Below are 18,640 nucleotides of genomic sequence, written 5' to 3'. Positions count from 1 at the left end.
CTCCATGTGTTTGTATTTTTTACAGATCTTTTCCTGTAATTGATATTTAGTTTCATAGCATTGTGGTCGGAAAAGATACTTGATACAATTTCAATTTTCTTAAATTTACCAAGGCTTGGTTTGTGACCCAAGATATGATCTATCCTGGAGAATGTTCCATGAGCACTTGAGAAAAATGTGTATTCTGTTGTTTTTGGATGGAGTGTCCTATAAATATCAATTAAGTCCATCTTGTTTAATGTATCATTTAAAGCTTGTGTTTCCTTATTTATTTTCATTTTGGATGATCTGTCCATGGGTGAAAGTGGGGTGTTAAAGTCCCCTATTATGAATGTGTTACTGTCGATTTCCCCTTTTATGGCTGTTAGTATTTGCCTTATGTATTGAGGTGCTCCTATGTTGGGTGCATAAATATTTACAATTGTTATATCTTCTTCTTGAATCGATCCGTTGATCATTATGTTGTGTCCTTCTTTGTCTCTTCTAATAGTCCTTATTTTAAAGTCTATTTTGTCTGATATGAGAATTGCTACTCCAACTTTCTTTGGTTTCCATTTGCATGAAATATCTTTTTCCATCCCCTTACTTTCAGTCTGTACGTGTCTCTAGGTCTGAAGTGAGTCTCTTGTAGACAGCATATATAAGGGTCTTTTTTTTGTATCCATTCAGCCAATCTGTGTCTTTTGGTGGGAGCATTTAGTCCATTTACATTTAAGGTAATTATCGATATGTATGTTCCTATTCCCATTTTCTAAATTGTTTTGGGTTCATTATTATAGGTCTTTTCCTTCTCTTGTGTTTCTTGTCTAGAGAAGTTCCTTTAGCATTTGTTGTAAAGCTGGTTTGGTGGTGCTGAACTCTCTCAGCTTTTGCTTGTCTGTAAAGGTTTTAATTTCTCCATCAAATCTGAATGAGATCCTTGCTGGGTAGAGTAGTCTTGGTTGCAGGTTTTTCTCCTTCATCACTTTCAGTATGTCCTGCCACTCCCTTCTGGCTTGTAGGGTTTCTGCTGAGAGATCAGCTGTTAACATTATGGTGATTCCCTTGTGTGTTACTTGTTGTTTTTCCCTTGCTGCTTTTAATATGCTTTCTTTGTATTTAATTTTTTGACAGTTTGATTAATATGTGTCTTGGCTTGTTTCTCCTTGGATTTATCCTGTATGGGACTCTCTGTGCTTCCTGGACTTGATTAACTATTTCCTTTCCCATATTAGGGAAGTTTTCAACTATAATCTCTTCAAATATTTTCTCAGTCCCTTTCTTTTTCTCTTCTTCTTCTGGGACCCCTATAGTTCGAATGTTGGTGCGTTTAATGTTGTCCCAGTGGTCTCTGAGACTGTCCTCAGTTCTTTTCATTCTTTTTTCTTTATTCTGCTCTGCATTAGTTATTTCCACTATTTTATCTTCCAGGTCACTTATCCGTTCTTCTGCCTCAGTTATTCTGCTATTGATCCCTTGTAGAGTACTTTTAATTTCATTTGTTGTGTTGTTCATCGTTGCTTGTTTCATCTTTATTTCTTCTAGGTCCTTGTTAACTGTTTCTTGCATTTTGTCCATTCTATTTCCAATACTTTGGATCATCCTTACTATCATTATTCTGAATTCTTTTTCAGGTAGACTGCCTATTTCCTCTTCTTTTGTTAGGTCTGGTGCATTTTTATCTTGCTCCTTTATCTGCTGTTTGTTTTTCTGTCTTCTCATTTTGCTTATCTTACTGTGTTTGGGGTCTCCCTTTTGCAGGCTGCAGGTTCATAGTTCCCGCTGTTTTTGATGTCTGTCTCCAGTGGCTAAGGTTGGTTCAGTGGGTTGTGTAGGCTTCCTGGTGGAGGGGACTAGTGCCTGTGTTGTGGTGGATGAGGCTGGCTCTTGTCTCTCTAGTGGGGAGGTTCATGTCTGGTGGTGTGTTTTGGGGTGTCTGTGGCCTTATTATGATTTTAGGCAGCCTCTCTGCTAATGGCTGGGGTTGTGTTCCTGTTTTGCTAGTTGTTTGGCATAGGTTGTCCAGCACTGTAGCTTGCTGGTCATTGAGTGAAGCTGGGTGCTGGTGTTAAGATGGAGGTCTCTGGGAGATATTCGCCATTTGATATTATGTGGAGCTGGGAGGTCTCTTGTTGACCAGTGTCCTGAAATTGGCTCTCCTACCTCAGAGGCGCAGCCCTGACTCCTGGCTGGAGCACCAAGAGCCTTTCATCCACATGGCTCAGAATAAAAGGGAGAAAAAGTAGAGAGAATTAGTAGAATTATGAAGAAAGAAAGAAAGAAAGGAGGGAAGGAAGGAAGGAAGAAAGAAAGTAAGTAAGAAGCAAAGAAGGAAGGAAGGAAAGAAAGGAGGGAGGGAGGGAGGGAGGAAGGAAGGAAGGAGGGAAAGAAGGAAAAAAGACAAAGAAAGAAGATACAGTAAAATAAAATAAAGTATAATAAAGTTATTGAATTAAAAAATACTTATTTAGAAAAAAAAAAAAAGGAACAGATAGAACCTTAGGACAAATGTTGGAAGCAAAGCTATACAGACAAAATCTTACACAGAAGCATACACATACACCCTCACAAAAAGAGGTAAAGGGGAAAAAAATCATAAATCTTGCTCTCAGAGACCACCTCCTCAATTTGGGATGATTCGTTGTCTAAAGGATGGAAGGAAGGAAAGGAGGGAGGGAGGGAGGAAGGAAGGAAGGAAGGAAGGAAGGAAGGAAGGAAGGAAAGAAAGGTATAATAAAGTTATTAAAATTAATTATTAAGAAAAAGAATTAAAAAAAAAACATGGATGGATAGAACCCTAGGATAAATGGTGGAAGCAAAACTATACAGACAAGATCTCACACAGAAGCATACACATACACATTCACAAAAAGAGGAAAAGGGGAAAAAATCATAGATCTTGCTCTCGAAGCCCACCTCCTCAATTTGGGATGACTTGTTGTCTATTCATGTATTCCACAGATGCAGGGTACATCAAGTTGATTGTGGAGCTTTAATCCGCTGTTCTGAGGCTTTTGGGAGGTCTGAGGTCTTCTGCCAGCCTTCAGTAGGTGTTCTGTAGGAGTTGTTCCACGTGTAGATGTATTTCTGGTGTATCTTTGAGATGCAAATGTCCTATCTGGTCTTCTCAGGAACTCTTCTCTCTGCCGTCTTTTTAAACTTTGTGCTTAGTCCAGTCTCACTTGCTCACAGGGTCCTCGGTGCAGAGGCCTTGCACCAGGCACTTCACACCAGAGTTAGTAGTGTGAGATGGCTGTGCGGTCACCTCAGCTCCGGCTGCGAGCAGAGACGCTGCAGGGGAAGCTCCACTAAGAGTTTTAAAATTGTTTTTCTGTTACTTCTTGGTCTGTTTCTTCTAGTGGCTAAAAATATTCTTAATTTTCACCATTAAAAAATATCTGGATATACCTCACAAATATGAGTATTTAAATAATACATATAAGTGCATTTCAGCATTTCAGAAGCAATGTGTGTCATTTGAAGATTTTCCTTGAACAAATGCAAAGCAAATATTAATTTAAAAAATTAAAGGGATCTTTTAAATATTTATGTACTCAAATTATAAATCTAGTAAAGATGGCATTTTACCTTGTGCTAGTTATATATTAATAATGAGAGCTGTGTTTTATTAGCACACTTTTCTTGTAAATTGTGTTTTGTGGAGTTATGTTTGGGCTGGGCTGTAAGCACAATTAATCCACATCACATGCATTTTATATTAAACAGTGGAAAAAAAGTGAATTACATTTATCCACCAGTATCTGTTTTTAAATCATAAAAGTCACAGTTGAATTACATCCCTTTAATTACATGTTTTTCAGAAGAAAATATGTGAAACTTCATGTCGATGAATGTTATTACTATCACGCCTGTGCCGGCTTAATGCCAAAGACTATTCTAAAAATAATGTGACAATAAACATCCAAATATACCAAAGCATAGTGTACTTGGAACAAAGCATATGAATGGCTGAACTTTTTATGCTTAAATTAGGAGTTAGAGCATCAATTTACAATAGCCTTTAAACATTTTAGAACTGTAAATGTGCGTTGTGTCATTTGTAGCACCTGGTACCATGAAACTGTATTTTCTAATATTCCTATTCATTCTAGTTTTTCATACAAGGTTTTACATTGAAATTTTTTAATTGGTATGTAATTTATAACTATAGTGATATATAGAGAAGTTCCATGCATTTTCTTGAAATCCTCTGTAGTCATTCCTATCCCCTCATTTGAACCATACAGGAGATTTTAGATTTACAAAACCAGATTTAGATTTAGATTTAGATTTAGATTTAGGTTTTAGGTTTAGACTCAAAACTTGTGGATCTCAACCATGGCTGGAAATCAGTTGCCATCCTACCGAGATTTTACAAAATACACATGCATACCCAAGCAGATATATTTTGTGAAAACTTTCCCAGTAATTCCGATGCACTGTAATGATGCTTCATCAGGATCTTGGCACTCTGTGACACCCTGCCCCAGATGCCAAATAAAAAAAGTTTAAATTTTCTTGACTTTATTTAAGTGCAGCACACAGTAGCTATTGTAGTTTATCTTTATATAAACCTAAGCAAAAAAAAAAAAAAAAAATCAAACTCAGTAGAAAGCTTTGTAAGTTAAAGCTATATTATATATTCATATTCATTTTAAGGTCTTAAAATATAATTCGAAATCCAATTTCCATGTTTCACAAATCCATATTCACTTTTCTTCCCAGATTTTTTAGGTGTATTAGAAATGACATTTTTAGTGTCCTAATGATTGAGATATCTGATTCCACTCCTGGTGACCTCTCCCTTCTATAAATAAAAATATAACTCTGCCTAGCTTAAGTCCAAATCCATGATTCTACAAAAGAATAAAGCCTTGAAGGATTTAATAAATATTCTATGGGAAATTATAATAAGATTTTCAATTGGGGAGGCCACAAGAACCAAGACTTGAGTAAAAAGGAGATACTGACTCTTATTTGTTCAGTGGTTATTTTAAAACCAGAATGATCGAATGATCTGGTCTTTTCAAATCTATATATAACCTTAGCTGTTTCCTTTTCTAATTCAGGAACATTTTTAAAAGTCATAGCATGGTCAACTCTCTGATTTAGAAACATATAAAAACTGAATTTTAACTTTAAGCTTAAGTTGTAGAAGTAATCCTCCAGGGACTGTTTTCTGCAAAGTCACTTATAAATCAATGGTTGAGAACTCAGAATGCATTTTCCCATAAATATTTCTTTTAGAGCTTCTGCTTAAGTCCCTAGGCAGAGCCATAAAAGCCTCTTTAACACAGACTACAGCTAAAGGATGTAACTTTCAATATGGAAGGGGGCCTGTAGTTTCCTTCAAAAAAAGTAAGTGTGTTTTCCTCCCCCTCTACATGCCTTGTCTTGGGCAAAAAAATTTTAAATGCCATTTTTCTGTGGCATCCACCCCTTTCTTCATATCCTCTTTCCAGGTCCTCAGATATTCAACTTTTATTGTTTTTAATTCCATGTGGTAACACACCTTCCCTAGGCTTCTCCTCTCATCCCCAGGGTAGGCCTTTTTCCACTACATAGAATCACCTCTAACCTGGACCTTCACCCCACCCTAATCTAAGCTGCCATTCTCTCATTGCCACAGATCTCAGCTGGATATAAAGTTAGACTAATTCATACTAATATGTGATTCACAAATACTATTTTAATTCCCCTGGATAAGTTTGCATTTTTTACATGAACTTGTGAATCCAAATTTTTTTTCATTTTACTTTATTCTGGTAATTATACTTGACATGAGATCTACTCTCTTGACAAATTTTTAAGTGTACAATATAGTATTGTTCACTATAGGTACAGTGTTGTACAGCAGCTCTCTAGAGCTTATTCATCTTGCTTAACTAAAACTTTATGCCCATTGATAAGTAACTCCCCGTATCCCCCCTCACCGCCCCCAGCCCCTGGCAACCACCATTGCACCCTTTTATCTCTATTCTCACATCCTATTCTGATTCAATTTTTTGATGTTTAATTCACCCCTACAACATGTTATTTCTTGTCTAATATGCTTTGCTTTTGTGGTTCCCTCTTCCAGGAATGCCCTTCTAGTCTTTTGCCACCTGAGTTTTTCATGATAAGCATCATATCTTCTGGAGGTCCTTGCTGAAACCCCAAGTTCATTCTTTCAGCAAAGGTCATGTCTTTGTATTGAATACTATACTTTATTCTGTCTTTGAAGGCCTTTGAAGGATTTTAAGCAAATGATTGGCAGGGTGATATTTGTATTTTCAAAACATTGAATATATTTGTTTAAAAAAAAAAAAAACGTTGTGAGACTTCCTTGGTGGTCCAGTGGTAAAGAATCCGCCTTCTAATGCAGGGGACACAGGTTTGATCCCTGGTCAGGGAACTAAGATCCCACATGCCGTGGAGCAACTGAGACCACATGCCACAACTACTGAGCTTATGCGCCTCAACTAGAGAGCCTGTGTGCCGCAAACTACAGAGCCCACACGCTGTGGAGCCCACGCACCACAGCTACAGAGCCCATGCACCCTGTAGCCTGTGTGCCACAACTAGAGAAGAGAAAACCCACACGCCACAACTAGAGAGAAGCCCGCGCGCTGCAACGACGAGACCACGAGCCGAAACTAAGACCTGACGCAGCCAAAATTAAATAAATAAATCCTTAAAAATAAAAAACGTTGTTAGACAATAATGTGATGACTTCAGGACAACATAGCACATTTGCACTAAGCACAGACTAAGTACTTGAGCTCACCCTAGGATGAATGGACACTGAGAGGCTTAAACTGTCCATGGGGCACAACCCACAAGGTAGGGTTTTAAAAACCATCGTCCAGAGCTTTCATTACTGTGGAGACAATGTGACATGCCAGTGACTGCTCAGATCTGGGAGATGTGCTCCAGGGCCTGAGAGGAGGTTGTGTGGAGCTCTGTCAGAAGTAGCAGATTTTTTCTTTTTTTCTCCTTTGCGGTACGCGGGCCTCCCACTGCTGTGGCCTCTCCCGTCACGGAGCACAGGCTCCGGACGTGCAGGCCCAGCGGCCATGGCTCACGGGGCCAGCTGCTCCGCGGCACGCGGGATCCTCCCAGACCGGGGCACAAACCCGCGTCCCCTGCATCGGCAGGCGGACTCCCAACCACTGCGCCACCAGGGAAGCCAATAGCAGATATTATTATGTGTACCTTTCAGAAACCACCTTCCAATCAGGCTCACCCTCTCTGTCACTTAGAGGTTAAGCTCCATGTTTCTTAACAGTCGGTCTGAGAACGCAAAGAAAAAGAAGAATGAAGACAAACTGAATTCCAGCTACTAAGCTCTGAGATGCAGTGTGTAAATATGCCACATTTGCTCTCTTCTATTTGAATCTGCCTTCCTGGGAAAAAAAAAAATGTCATTAAAAAATTCATAGTTTCTTTTTGATTAATCTCTAGAAGTCAGCCCAAAGATATTAAATCTCAGCACTCTCACATTTTTCTCCTCCCCTCATAAACAATTCAATTCAACTTGAATTAATATTTATTGAGTGCTGACACAAGGCATGGCAGTATAGTGGATGCTGTGACAGAACGGCTACATAAAAGGAAGAAAACCAGCATCCTACCTTAAAACAAAAACATGTTTTTTTATACAAGGCAATAGGAATAATGTAGTAATAGCAACCAGTGCACTATAAGATAGTATCAAAGGTTATTTAATTCAGTCACTATTTATTAACCATCCACCATATTCAAGAAAACCAATATATCCTAAACTACACTTGAGGAGGCTTATGTTAACAAGGGCTAGAAAAAGGAGTATAGAATTTGTTTGAAGGAGAGAGTTGCATCACTTGTAGAGAAACAGATTTTTGCCATACCTCATGAATGAGCGGGGTTATTCCTTTCAGCCAGTCATGGATAAATAGATCCTCACTTGTTGGTTTATCTAGATTGTTCTCTGTTTATTTTGGTTTAATGGTCTAAGAGCTCTTTCATACCTTGCTTTATTAAGCTAAATTATGCTGCCTAAACTAGCCCAGACTGGGTCATTATGGCACACTTGGGACCAACAATTTTCCAGCTAACTCCAATTAGTAATACAAGCTCTAGAATTAGACTACCTGGATTCAAGTCCTGACTTCACTATCTACTAGGTTATTAAATCTGTTTCTCCTTGAGTTTGACCATCTATAAGATGGAGACAGTAACTACCTTTATATCAGAGTTGTTTCAAGGATTAAATGAGATAATACTTCTAATGAGCTTATAACTTCATTTGGTGTATAGTGTTTAAGAAATGTTAGATATTTTTTCCCTATAAGACTGTGGCAACAATTGAGGTTTATGAGTTCCCAAAAGAATATACAACTATTTTGGGAGATTCTCTTTAATCAAGCACACATTTTATAAACAGCAGATAGATAGATAGATAGATAGATAGATAGATAGATAAATTGTCACAGATTGGGTTCCCTGTGAAGATGATTCTTAAAAGAATATTTGCATGAAGGAACTTTATTGGGGAGAACTCTCAGGGTCAACTCTCTTATTCCTGTGGTTTCCGGAAATTTGGAAGCTGATAGTTCTTAGCTGAGCCCCTTTCTGGAAAATGGTTTTGTCTAGAGAAAGCTATCTCACCCAAAGCCATGACACCTTTACAGTGGTAGCCTGCATCCAATAATTAATTGATGTGGGAATATAAGGGCCCAGACCCTTCTCCTCAATTTAGACCAACTCTGAAGAGTTACTCCAGATCCACAACATTCCATGGGATATTCCAAGGCCTTTGTTGTGAATGCACTACTATTCTTTAACTTCTGTTGCTGCCCAATCCTGTTTTCTCCTATGCCCCACAGATGTTCATCCTGAGAATGTGTGATCAAGGATCAACATTTAACAAAATCAATGAGTTTTACTGCTTCACCAAGTACATTCTTATATAAAACTATTTTTGTTCTTGTTGTTCATGTAGCAGAGAAGAATATGAGAATACTAGTATAGGTTAATTTGGTGCTATTACCTTAATTTGTGTTAAGACTCCTGAACTTTTACCCACCAGAGTTTTGTACCACTAGTGAAAATATCAACAAAGTGAAAAAAAGGCAGATGCATGTCTTAGTTCTCTTATAAAAAATAGTTTTGACCTTATGGACCCCTGAAAAGGTCTTGGCCATGTGAATTAGAAATAAGTATACTACATTGTATAGACCCATCATAGAAAATGGAGAAAGTAGTTTATATTCTTTTCAAACACCAAAATCTCATTTTTTCATGGTGCCATGTGTCGTTATTAGAACCATGATTGCTATGTTGCTGATATGAAAGCAATTAATTCATATCTCTTCAAATGTTGGTGATAAGGATAGTTAAAATAATTTTAAAATAACTTGCATAAAATAGAAAAAGAGGGAGCACTCCCAAACTCATTCTGTAAGGCCAGCATTACCCTAATAACAAAGCCATCCAAGGACACTACAGGAGGTAAAACAAAAAACAACATTGTAAAAAGGAATTATACCTCACAACCAAGTGGGATTTACCTCAGTATGCAAGACTGGTTTAACTTTCCAAAATCAGTTGTTACCCATCATATCAAATGGCTAAAAAAGAAAAATCACATGATCAGAACAATAGGTGAAGAAAAAGCATTTGACACAATCCAATGCCAACTCATGATAAAAACTCTCAGTAAAGTAGGAATTGAGAAGAATGTCCTAGACTTGATAAAGACTATGTAACAAAAAACCTACAGCTAACGTCATACTAATGGTGAAAAACTTAAAGCTGTCCCACTAAGATCAGGAACAAGCAAGGATGTACACTCTCATTACTTCTTTTCAGTATCATACTGGAAGTACTACCTAATGCAGTAAGACAAGAAGTTGGGATGGGGGGGGGGGCAGTTGGAATATAGTCTTTATTTGCAGATGACATGTCATCTATGTAGAAAATCTGAAAGAATTGACCAAAAAGCCTAGACTAATAAGCAATTATAACAAGGTTGTAGGATACAAGGTTAATATACAAAAGTCATTTGCTTTCTTACATACCAGTAATGAGCAAGTGGAATTTGAGATTAAAAACAACACCATTTACATTAGCACCCCACAAATGAAATACTTAGGTGTAAATCTAACAAAGTATGTCTAAGATCTAAATGAGGAAAACTACAAAACTGTTATGAAATCAAAGAAGAACTAAATAAATGGAGAAATGTTCCATGTTCGTGGATAGGAAGACTCAATATTATTAAGATGTAGTTCTTCCCAAGTTGATCTACAATTTCAATAAAATCCCAATGAAAATCCCAGTAAGTTGGGGCTTCCCTGGTGGCGCAGTGGTTGAGAGTCTGCCTGCTGATGCAGGGGACATGGGTTCGTGCCCCGGTCCGGGAGGATCCTACATGCCGCGGAGCGGCTGGGCCCGTGAGCCATAGCTGCTGAGCCTGCGCATCCGGAGCCTGTGCTCCGCAACGGGAGAGGCCACAACAGTGAGAGGCCTGTGTACCGCAAAAAAAAAAAAAAAAAAAAATCCCAGTAAGTTATTTTATGATATTAACCAACTGATTCTAAAGTTTAGAGACAGAAGACCCAGAATGGCTAACACAGTACTGATGAAGATCAAAGTTGGGGACTGACACAACTTCAAGACTTATTATAAAGCTATAGTAATCAAGACAGTGTGGTACAGGTGAAAGAATAGACAGATGGATCAATAGAACAGAATAGAGAGGCTACGATGAACATAGTCAACTGGTCTTTGACATAGGAGCAAAAGTAATACCATGGAGAAAAAATAGTCTTTTCAACAAATGGCACTGGAACAGCTGGACATCCACATGCAAAAAAAAAAAAAGAATCTAGACAGAGAACCTTACACCCTTCACAAAAATTAACTCAAAATAAATCACAAATCTAAATGTGAATCACAAAATCATTAAACTCCTAGAAGATAACATAGGAGAAAACCTAGACAACGTTGGATATGGCAATGACTTTTTAGATACAACACCAAAGACACAATGCAAGAAAGGAATAATTGAGATAAGCTGGACTTCATTAAAACTTCAAACTTCTATTCTGTAAAAGACAACGTCAAGAGAATGAGGAGCCACAGACTGGGGAAACTATTTTCAAAAGATACATCTGATAAAAGACTGTTATCCAAAATATGGAAAAACTATTAAATCAACAACCCAATTAAAAAATGGGTCAAACTACTAGGTATAAAATAAATAAGTTACAAGGGTATAATGTACAGCACAGGAAACATAGTCAATATTTATAACAACTTTGTATGTGTAATCTATAAAAATACTGAATTACTACATTGTATACCTGAAACTAATATAATATTTTAAATCAACCATACTTCAGTTTTTTTAAAAGCAAGCTGAAAGGAAATAAAAGACAATAGAAAGAAAAAGAAAAGGCCAAACACCTTAACAGAAACCTCACAATAGAAGATATACAGTTAGCAAATAAGGACGTGAAGATTCTCCATCAGGGAGATGAAAATTAAAATGAGATACCACTTTGCTCTTATCAGAATGGCCAAAATCAGTAACACTGACAACCCCAAATGTTGGTGAAGATGTGGAACAACAGGAACTCTCCTTCATTGCTGGTGTGAATGCAAAATGGTACAGCCACGTTGGAAGACAGGCAGTTTCTTACAAAAACGAAGCATACTCTTTCCATACGATCCAGCTATTGCCCTCCTTGGTATTTAGCCAAAGGAATCAAAAACTTATGTCCACATAAAAGCCTGCAGCTATATAAACTGCTATAAACAGTCTATAAACAGAGATGTTTACAGCAGCTTTATTTATAATTGCCAAAACTTTGAAGCAACCAAGATGTCCTTCAGTAAGTATATGGGTAAATAAACTGTACATAAAGACAATGGAATATTATTCACCACTAAAAATAATGAGCTCTCAAGCCATGAAAAGACATGGAGGAATCTTAAATGCATATAACTAAGTGAAAGAAGCCAATCTGAAAAGGCTGCATACTGCTTCCAACCATATGACATTCTGGAAAAGACAGAACTATGAGACCATGAAAAAATAAGTGGTTGCCAGGGGAGGGGGGTGGCAGGTGTGATAAACAGGTGGAACACAGAGGCTTTTTAGAGCAGTGAAAGTACTATGTTATTGATATACGATACTATACATAAACAGTATGTGATATGTAATGGTGAGTACATGTTATAATACATTTGTCCAAACCCAAAAATGTACAACACCAAGAATGAATCCTAATGTTCAAACCATGGACTTCAGGCGATTATGATTTGTCATTGCAGATTCACCAGTTGTAACAAATGTACCATTCCAGTGAAGGATGTTGATAATCGTGTGGGGAGGCTATGCATGTGGTGGGGGGCAGAAGATATAAGGGAAATCTCTGTACCTTCCTCTTAATTTTGCTTTGAACCTAAAAGTGTTCCAAAAAATAGTCTTTTTTTTTAAAGAAATAACTTGGTGCTTTGTGCCACCCTCAGAACAAGATAGGAAGTTAAATTTCAACCTGGTGTTAAGTAACTATTTCTCTTTATAATGTAAGAGTTTCTGTTGCCAACTGATTTTTCAGGAAAGTGAGTGGAGAATTTTCTGATTAATATTAAAATGACAAAAACTACATATGATTATAAGTTTTTATTAAATAATGACTATTATTAAAATAAATGATGGGCTGTGCTATGTGTTTTGTATGTGATTCTCACTACAATTCTGAGTTAGATTATACTATTCTCATTGTAGAGATAAGGAAACTGAGGCACTCTTTAGTGTTCAGATCATCCATTAACATTTCCTACTATACAGAAATTCTGCCTTGACAAGAACTGTTGATACCAGATAACTTCACTTACTAATACGTAAAAGAACCATCTCTTTAAAATTAGTGTAATCCTTTCTAGTCCAAAAGAATTTATGCTTTCAAAGGCTTTGAGATTCCTAATAGAGGAGAGGTAGGTAGGGTACATGACAGAAGAGGCAGATTTCATCTAATTGTGCACTGTCTAAGAAGATGGATGGGAAACATAAAGAGCTAATAACACCAAAGATTTTCTTTGCTAGGTTATCTTTTATACATTAATTATACAGAAGAGCCTGCTTAAATGGATACTCTTGCTGTAGAATGTTTCTTTTAAGAGAGTGTTCTTTTCCTTACTCTGCACTTGAGTTGGGAGATATTATCAGAGAGCTATCGGGGACGTATGTTGATAAGTAAGATGAAGTTTATTCCATTTGCAATATAAGTTTATTTATTTAACTGACTGATGAATCATCATTGTACAGGAGACCATGTCACTGTGATAGGGTCAAATCGTCACTGTGTTTAAGCTACTCTATAGTTTTAAATCGTATATCCATGAAATCTGCTTTAACTTTGCAAATTTTGAGATACTCTTATGTATGCCTCTATCACACTGTATAAGGTAATATAGTCCTCTAGTCTCTTAATAGATATTAATTTTTAATATCATTCATAAATAAATGTTACCTGATGTGTGAAACCGACTTGAGAATCTCATGTTTCTCAATAACCCCATTAATGACAACAATCTCCAAATAACTAAGTAGAACAATATGCATTATTTGTCAAACTTAAATTATTTTTATATTCATTTTCTCTACATTTGTACTGTTGTACTATTTGTATCTGGTCTTGTTGGTGCACACATCTTGTATGAATGACAACTGGATTTTTTTTACTTTTTAAAAAAATATTATTTTTATTTAGAAAACAAATTTGTGGTTACCAGTGGGGAGAGTGTAGGGGCGAGGGACAAATTAAGGGCATGGGATTAATATATACAGATTAGTATTTATAAAATAGATAAGGATACACTGTATACCCATCATCTTGCAATAACCTATACTGGAGTATAATTTGCAAAAAATACTAAATCACTATGCTCTACACCTGAAGCTAACACAATATTGTAAATCAATTATACTTCAGTTAAAAATATTTTTTTAAATCAAGGTGAGAGGCATAAATAGTCAAGGGATTAATTACTACATACCAGTGCTGTGCTTGGCTTGTTATTCATATTTCTTTTAATTTTCCCGCTGGGAACTATAATAAAATAGTCCTGTTTTCAGTCAATTGCCAACTCCTTTCTTTATATTTGCTCTATATTGTTTTCCCTGGGTATCCGCGGGGGATTGGTTCCAAGACCAGCCTCAGATACAAAAACATGCAGATGCTCAAGTTCCATAGCCAGCCCTGTGTATCCGTGGATTCTGCATCCTCGGATACAACCAACCCAGGACTGTAAACATAGTACTGTACACTATCTGCCGGCTGGTGGAACCCACAGATGAGGAAGGCCAACTGTGTATTTATTGAAAAAACTCCAGGTATAAGTGGACCTTCACAGTTCAAACCCATGTTGTTTCAGAGTCAACTGTATAAGGAAAGATTGGGAAAATCTAGTTATTTTCTGTTTGCATGTGGGTTTTTTTTTCCATTCTCCTGCAACTTTCCTAAACACGTTTATGCAATCAGTTTTTCTTTTTCGTTGATCATTTTTCACCATATTTCCAACAATCACACAGCTTTCATCACATCCTAGGTTTTACTGCCTTGGGAGCTCACTACTACGGAAAGTGAATTCTTTTTTCTTGGAAGTCTTTGCTACTATCTTACTCGATTTTAGTTTCCTTTTGTTACTTAAAGTTTTTGAAATCATTTTTTCTGGACGTTAATTTGGTGGATTCTCTTCTCGCCTTTCTTTTCCCTCCTTCATCACTTCAAGCTAGATTTTCCTTTCCTTTAAATCTCCAACAAATTTTTATCTTTTGTTATGAACACAGTCAATGATCAGCAAACTTGATACTTACATTCATTGGATCCAGTAAAATAAATTCAAGAATTTCACTTAGTACACCACACACACCTACACAAACAGGCACACATGCATGCATGCGTGCACACGTACTATAATAAAATAAATCAATGGAAATAACTGTGATTCTCTTTCAGAAACATGATGGCCACTTCACAGTCATCCAGTTGGTTGGTATGCTCCGAGGCATTGCATCAGGAATGAAGTACCTTTCTGATATGGGTTATGTTCACCGAGATCTAGCAGCTAGGAATATATTGGTCAACAGCAACTTAGTATGCAAAGTTTCTGATTTTGGTCTCTCCCGAGTGCTGGAAGATGATCCAGAAGCTGCTTATACAACAACTGTAAGTTTATACATCCTTTTCCAATATAGTTTGTTTACTTTTATTATTTTTAATGTTATTAGAGTAATTCTGGTTTTGTTTTCTAATTTTCTGCTCTCATTTGTCATTTTCCCAATTTAACATCATTATCTAATTGAGAAGTATTTGTTTTATCTGAGTGCCTGGTTTAAAAAAGAATTGACAGTTAATTGTTTCCTTTCTTCCACTCTGTGGGGACTTTAACATCATGCTTAAGATCCACGTCATTACTGCCCTCACAAAAAATCTGCCTTTGCCTGAGTATTTTTGATGTTTCAATAGTTATCTCGTTTAAATGGAGTTCTGTACAGGCCAATGGTGCAATCAATTAAGTCAGTGATGGTAAAGAACCAGTGGTTAGGAAATGAAAATTTTTTTCTCATAGCAAATGTTATGGAACGTCTGATCATACTTAAAAATGAACAATGTAGATTTCTCTGGAGATATATAAATATACTCTCAACCTTCTTTTGAATGGGACTTGGGGGAAATGTGAGCAGGAGTAGAAGGCTAAAACTTGAGACCCAAACTATCATCTGTCAATAATTCGATCTCAACTTAACTCATGAACCAATTCATTCCACTGATCTCTTTGGTTATTGTTTCAAGGAGTTAAGTCTCAGGCTGTCAAAAAGCTAATAATTTGTAAAATTATACTAGTCTGTTATTTTTAAAACAGAACCCTCACCATTGACTCATTTCAGCTTCAATGAAAAATGAGTCAGTAAAACTATTCAAGATGTTTTTATTCTCTTCTCTTATTCTGACATTACACATTATTTTAAAAGAGGCAAATCTTTTATTTAGTTATCTTTTATTTCATTTTCTATGAGTTTTTTTTGAAACCTCACTGTATTTAACTGCTCTAGAATGGGTACAAGTTTAGTATTATGAATAAAACATGTTATACCCTTACTATGTCTGCTTTGTAAAAATCCTCTACATTAATGTATTGATGATATTTTCACTAATTTCTCCAACAATGAAATAGTTCTAAGGAGAATAAATTAATCTGAGTCTGATATATAAGGTAGAAGTATCTACTGATCTTCTAATTTGATCAAAAAGCTTCATAAAAATAAAATTCTATCAAGTCTGAAAATAAATTGTTCATTTTAGAAAAAGCAGTATTTTCAAATCCATTTTCTAACTGGAAAATGTCATAATTATTTTCTTTTCAAGGCTTTTATTTTCTTCTCTTTTATTTTTGTAAATGTATAACTTAAAGCGACTTTTCAAGTTATGGAACAATGCGTGTAAGATTTTTCTACTATGCATATTATTTACAACCTTAGAGAACAGTATTTAGAATTATTATAAAAATATTATAAAACAAAATGTTCAGTAAAATTGCAACAAGTATGATCTACTAAAAGGATAAAATAAGATAGGAAATAATGAACAATATATTTAGGAGTAGTTACTAGATTCTTTGGCTGTATGTCTATATAGATACACTTGAAATTCATATTAAATAATATTTTAACTGCTTTTTAAAATGAGAAGTTCATAACTAAATTTAAGATACTAATAAAATTGACAGGGTAACTCAAATCCTGAAGCATGTATAAATTTTGTTGTCAGATTTGACATCCAGATTCCAGACATATTCTTCTCTCTTATATGATTGTAAGGACTAAGAGGCCTAGAACAGTGCTGTCTTAGTTTAAATCTGACTACAGAATTAAACATCAAATTAGGTCACCATATACTAACACTCTGAAAAGTGCTTCTTGAAAGTTATAGATTATGTCTTTGTTTTTTGAATTCTATTTATTTTTTTATACAGCAGGTTCTTATTAGTTATCCATTTTATACATATTAGTGTATGTATGTCAATCCCAATCTCCCAATTCATCAAGATTATGCCTTGATTAAGAAATAAGTCTCTGAATTTGAGGTACCAAGTAAATGGTAAATAATGTAACCAAGTACTTTTTTAAAAAAAGTCTCAGACATACCTAACTGCTCGGAGGATCATGGGGTACAAAATATCATATACTGATTCATTGACTTTATAATGAACATGGACATTCAAATCTCAAAATAGCAGATCTCTTGCCTTCGAAGAGCTTCCCTTTTGACAGGGTAGACAGACTCATGCTTCCTTGCTATTCAGTGCATTATATCATGTGGCAAAAGTCTGTAAAAGAAATGTGGAAGTACCAAAAAGCAGAGGTCTGGAGAAAGCATCACAAAGAAGATAAGTTGAACAAATATTAAAAGATTTCATTAGGCAGGCAGTTGGGGGGAAGATCCAGATAGAGGAAACAGAAAGAGAAAAAGACACAGAAATTTGGGGAAGTGAATGGGAATGTTTACACAAATGTGGACAGTTTGGAATGGGGGCGAGAAGCAGTGGAGGGGCCAGGTTTCTTAGGAATAATTGTGATGGTAGTTGGGTGGCGCATCAGGAAATTTGAAGGTTTTTCTATAGTAATTAAGAGACAGACAGTGATTGATTTAAATAGAGGAATAATAAAATACATACATGTTTTAGAAAATATTATTGAAACAGTGTGAAGGAAAGCTTGAAGGACAGGAGGACTGGTAACAGGAAGACCAGTTAGGGCATTATTGCTATAGACCAAAAAGGTCATATGGCTTTAATTAGGGCAATAGTGGTTGGAATAAAGAGGGAGGAAAATTGAAAATTGTTATGAATGTATAATTTACAACTCAGTAACTAACTAGATATGAATTATAAGGAAGAAGAAGGACTGAAAGATGACACTAGTATTTCTGGATTGAAAAACTAGTTGAATGGTGATGTTTTATTAATCAAGACAGAGAATCCCTATTAAAGATAACTTGGCTAACTTACAAAGCAGAATTATAACAAAAAGTCACAGGTACTCTGTCTCAAAGTCATCAAGATAATGCCAGATTGAGCGGTGTCATTCTGTTCAAATTCTGTGTAAAAATTTTAGGACTTTATATAACTGTACTTTTTGTATTTCCTGTTAAAAGGAATGAGACAGAAAACTACTGCCTAGTGAAGATATACCTCAGTTCAAGCAAGCCCTGTAAAATAAAATAAAGAAGAATGGTCATTTATATGAAATTGATTCTTTGCTTTATAAAAATGTTAAAATGAAAATAAATAGCAAGCTCTCTTGATACATTTTTTAAAGTAGGATTTCATTTTTAAAAGTTTTATCTGTATACAACTTTCCTGGAACAAACCTTTTACCTTAAAAGATTTTGACTCTTTCTCTTGCTGTATAATTGCTATTTCCTTATTTTTTTAATAAATGTTTTTATCTGTATCACAAAGGATTTGGAGGAAGGGAGGCTTGTGAAGGGTTTTAAAAACAGGAAGACATCATAGATAAAGGTGGTTTTTTTTTGTATACTTCAAGAAAGTAGTCATTGAAACTACCCTTTCCGAATCAATACAGGGGCAAAATAAATAAACATTTTCCATTATGATGACTTTGCCA

General features: G+C 35.8%; 1 protein-coding gene across 3 annotated transcripts in view; it reads left to right on the top strand.

Annotated features, from left to right (window-relative positions):
* The window catches only part of EPHA6 (EPH receptor A6), a gene marked incomplete at its 3' end in the record, with an annotated part of 858,431 nt that overhangs the window by 721,081 nt on the left and 118,710 nt on the right, over window positions 1-18,640 (top strand). For all 3 annotated transcript variants that reach the window (XM_079923297.1, XM_079923296.1, XM_079923295.1), the window contains one exon: window positions 14,970-15,179. In XM_079923297.1, the coding sequence (XP_079779423.1) occupies window positions 14,970-15,179 (210 nt within the window). The remainder of the gene's footprint in view (window positions 1-14,969; window positions 15,180-18,640) is intronic.

The sequence above is a fragment of the Stenella coeruleoalba genome, assembly GCF_951394435.1.
Source record: "Stenella coeruleoalba genome assembly, chromosome: 5".
Classification (NCBI taxonomy): Eukaryota; Metazoa; Chordata; class Mammalia; order Artiodactyla; family Delphinidae; genus Stenella; species Stenella coeruleoalba.
This window is presented reverse-complemented; position numbering and strand designations above follow the sequence as displayed.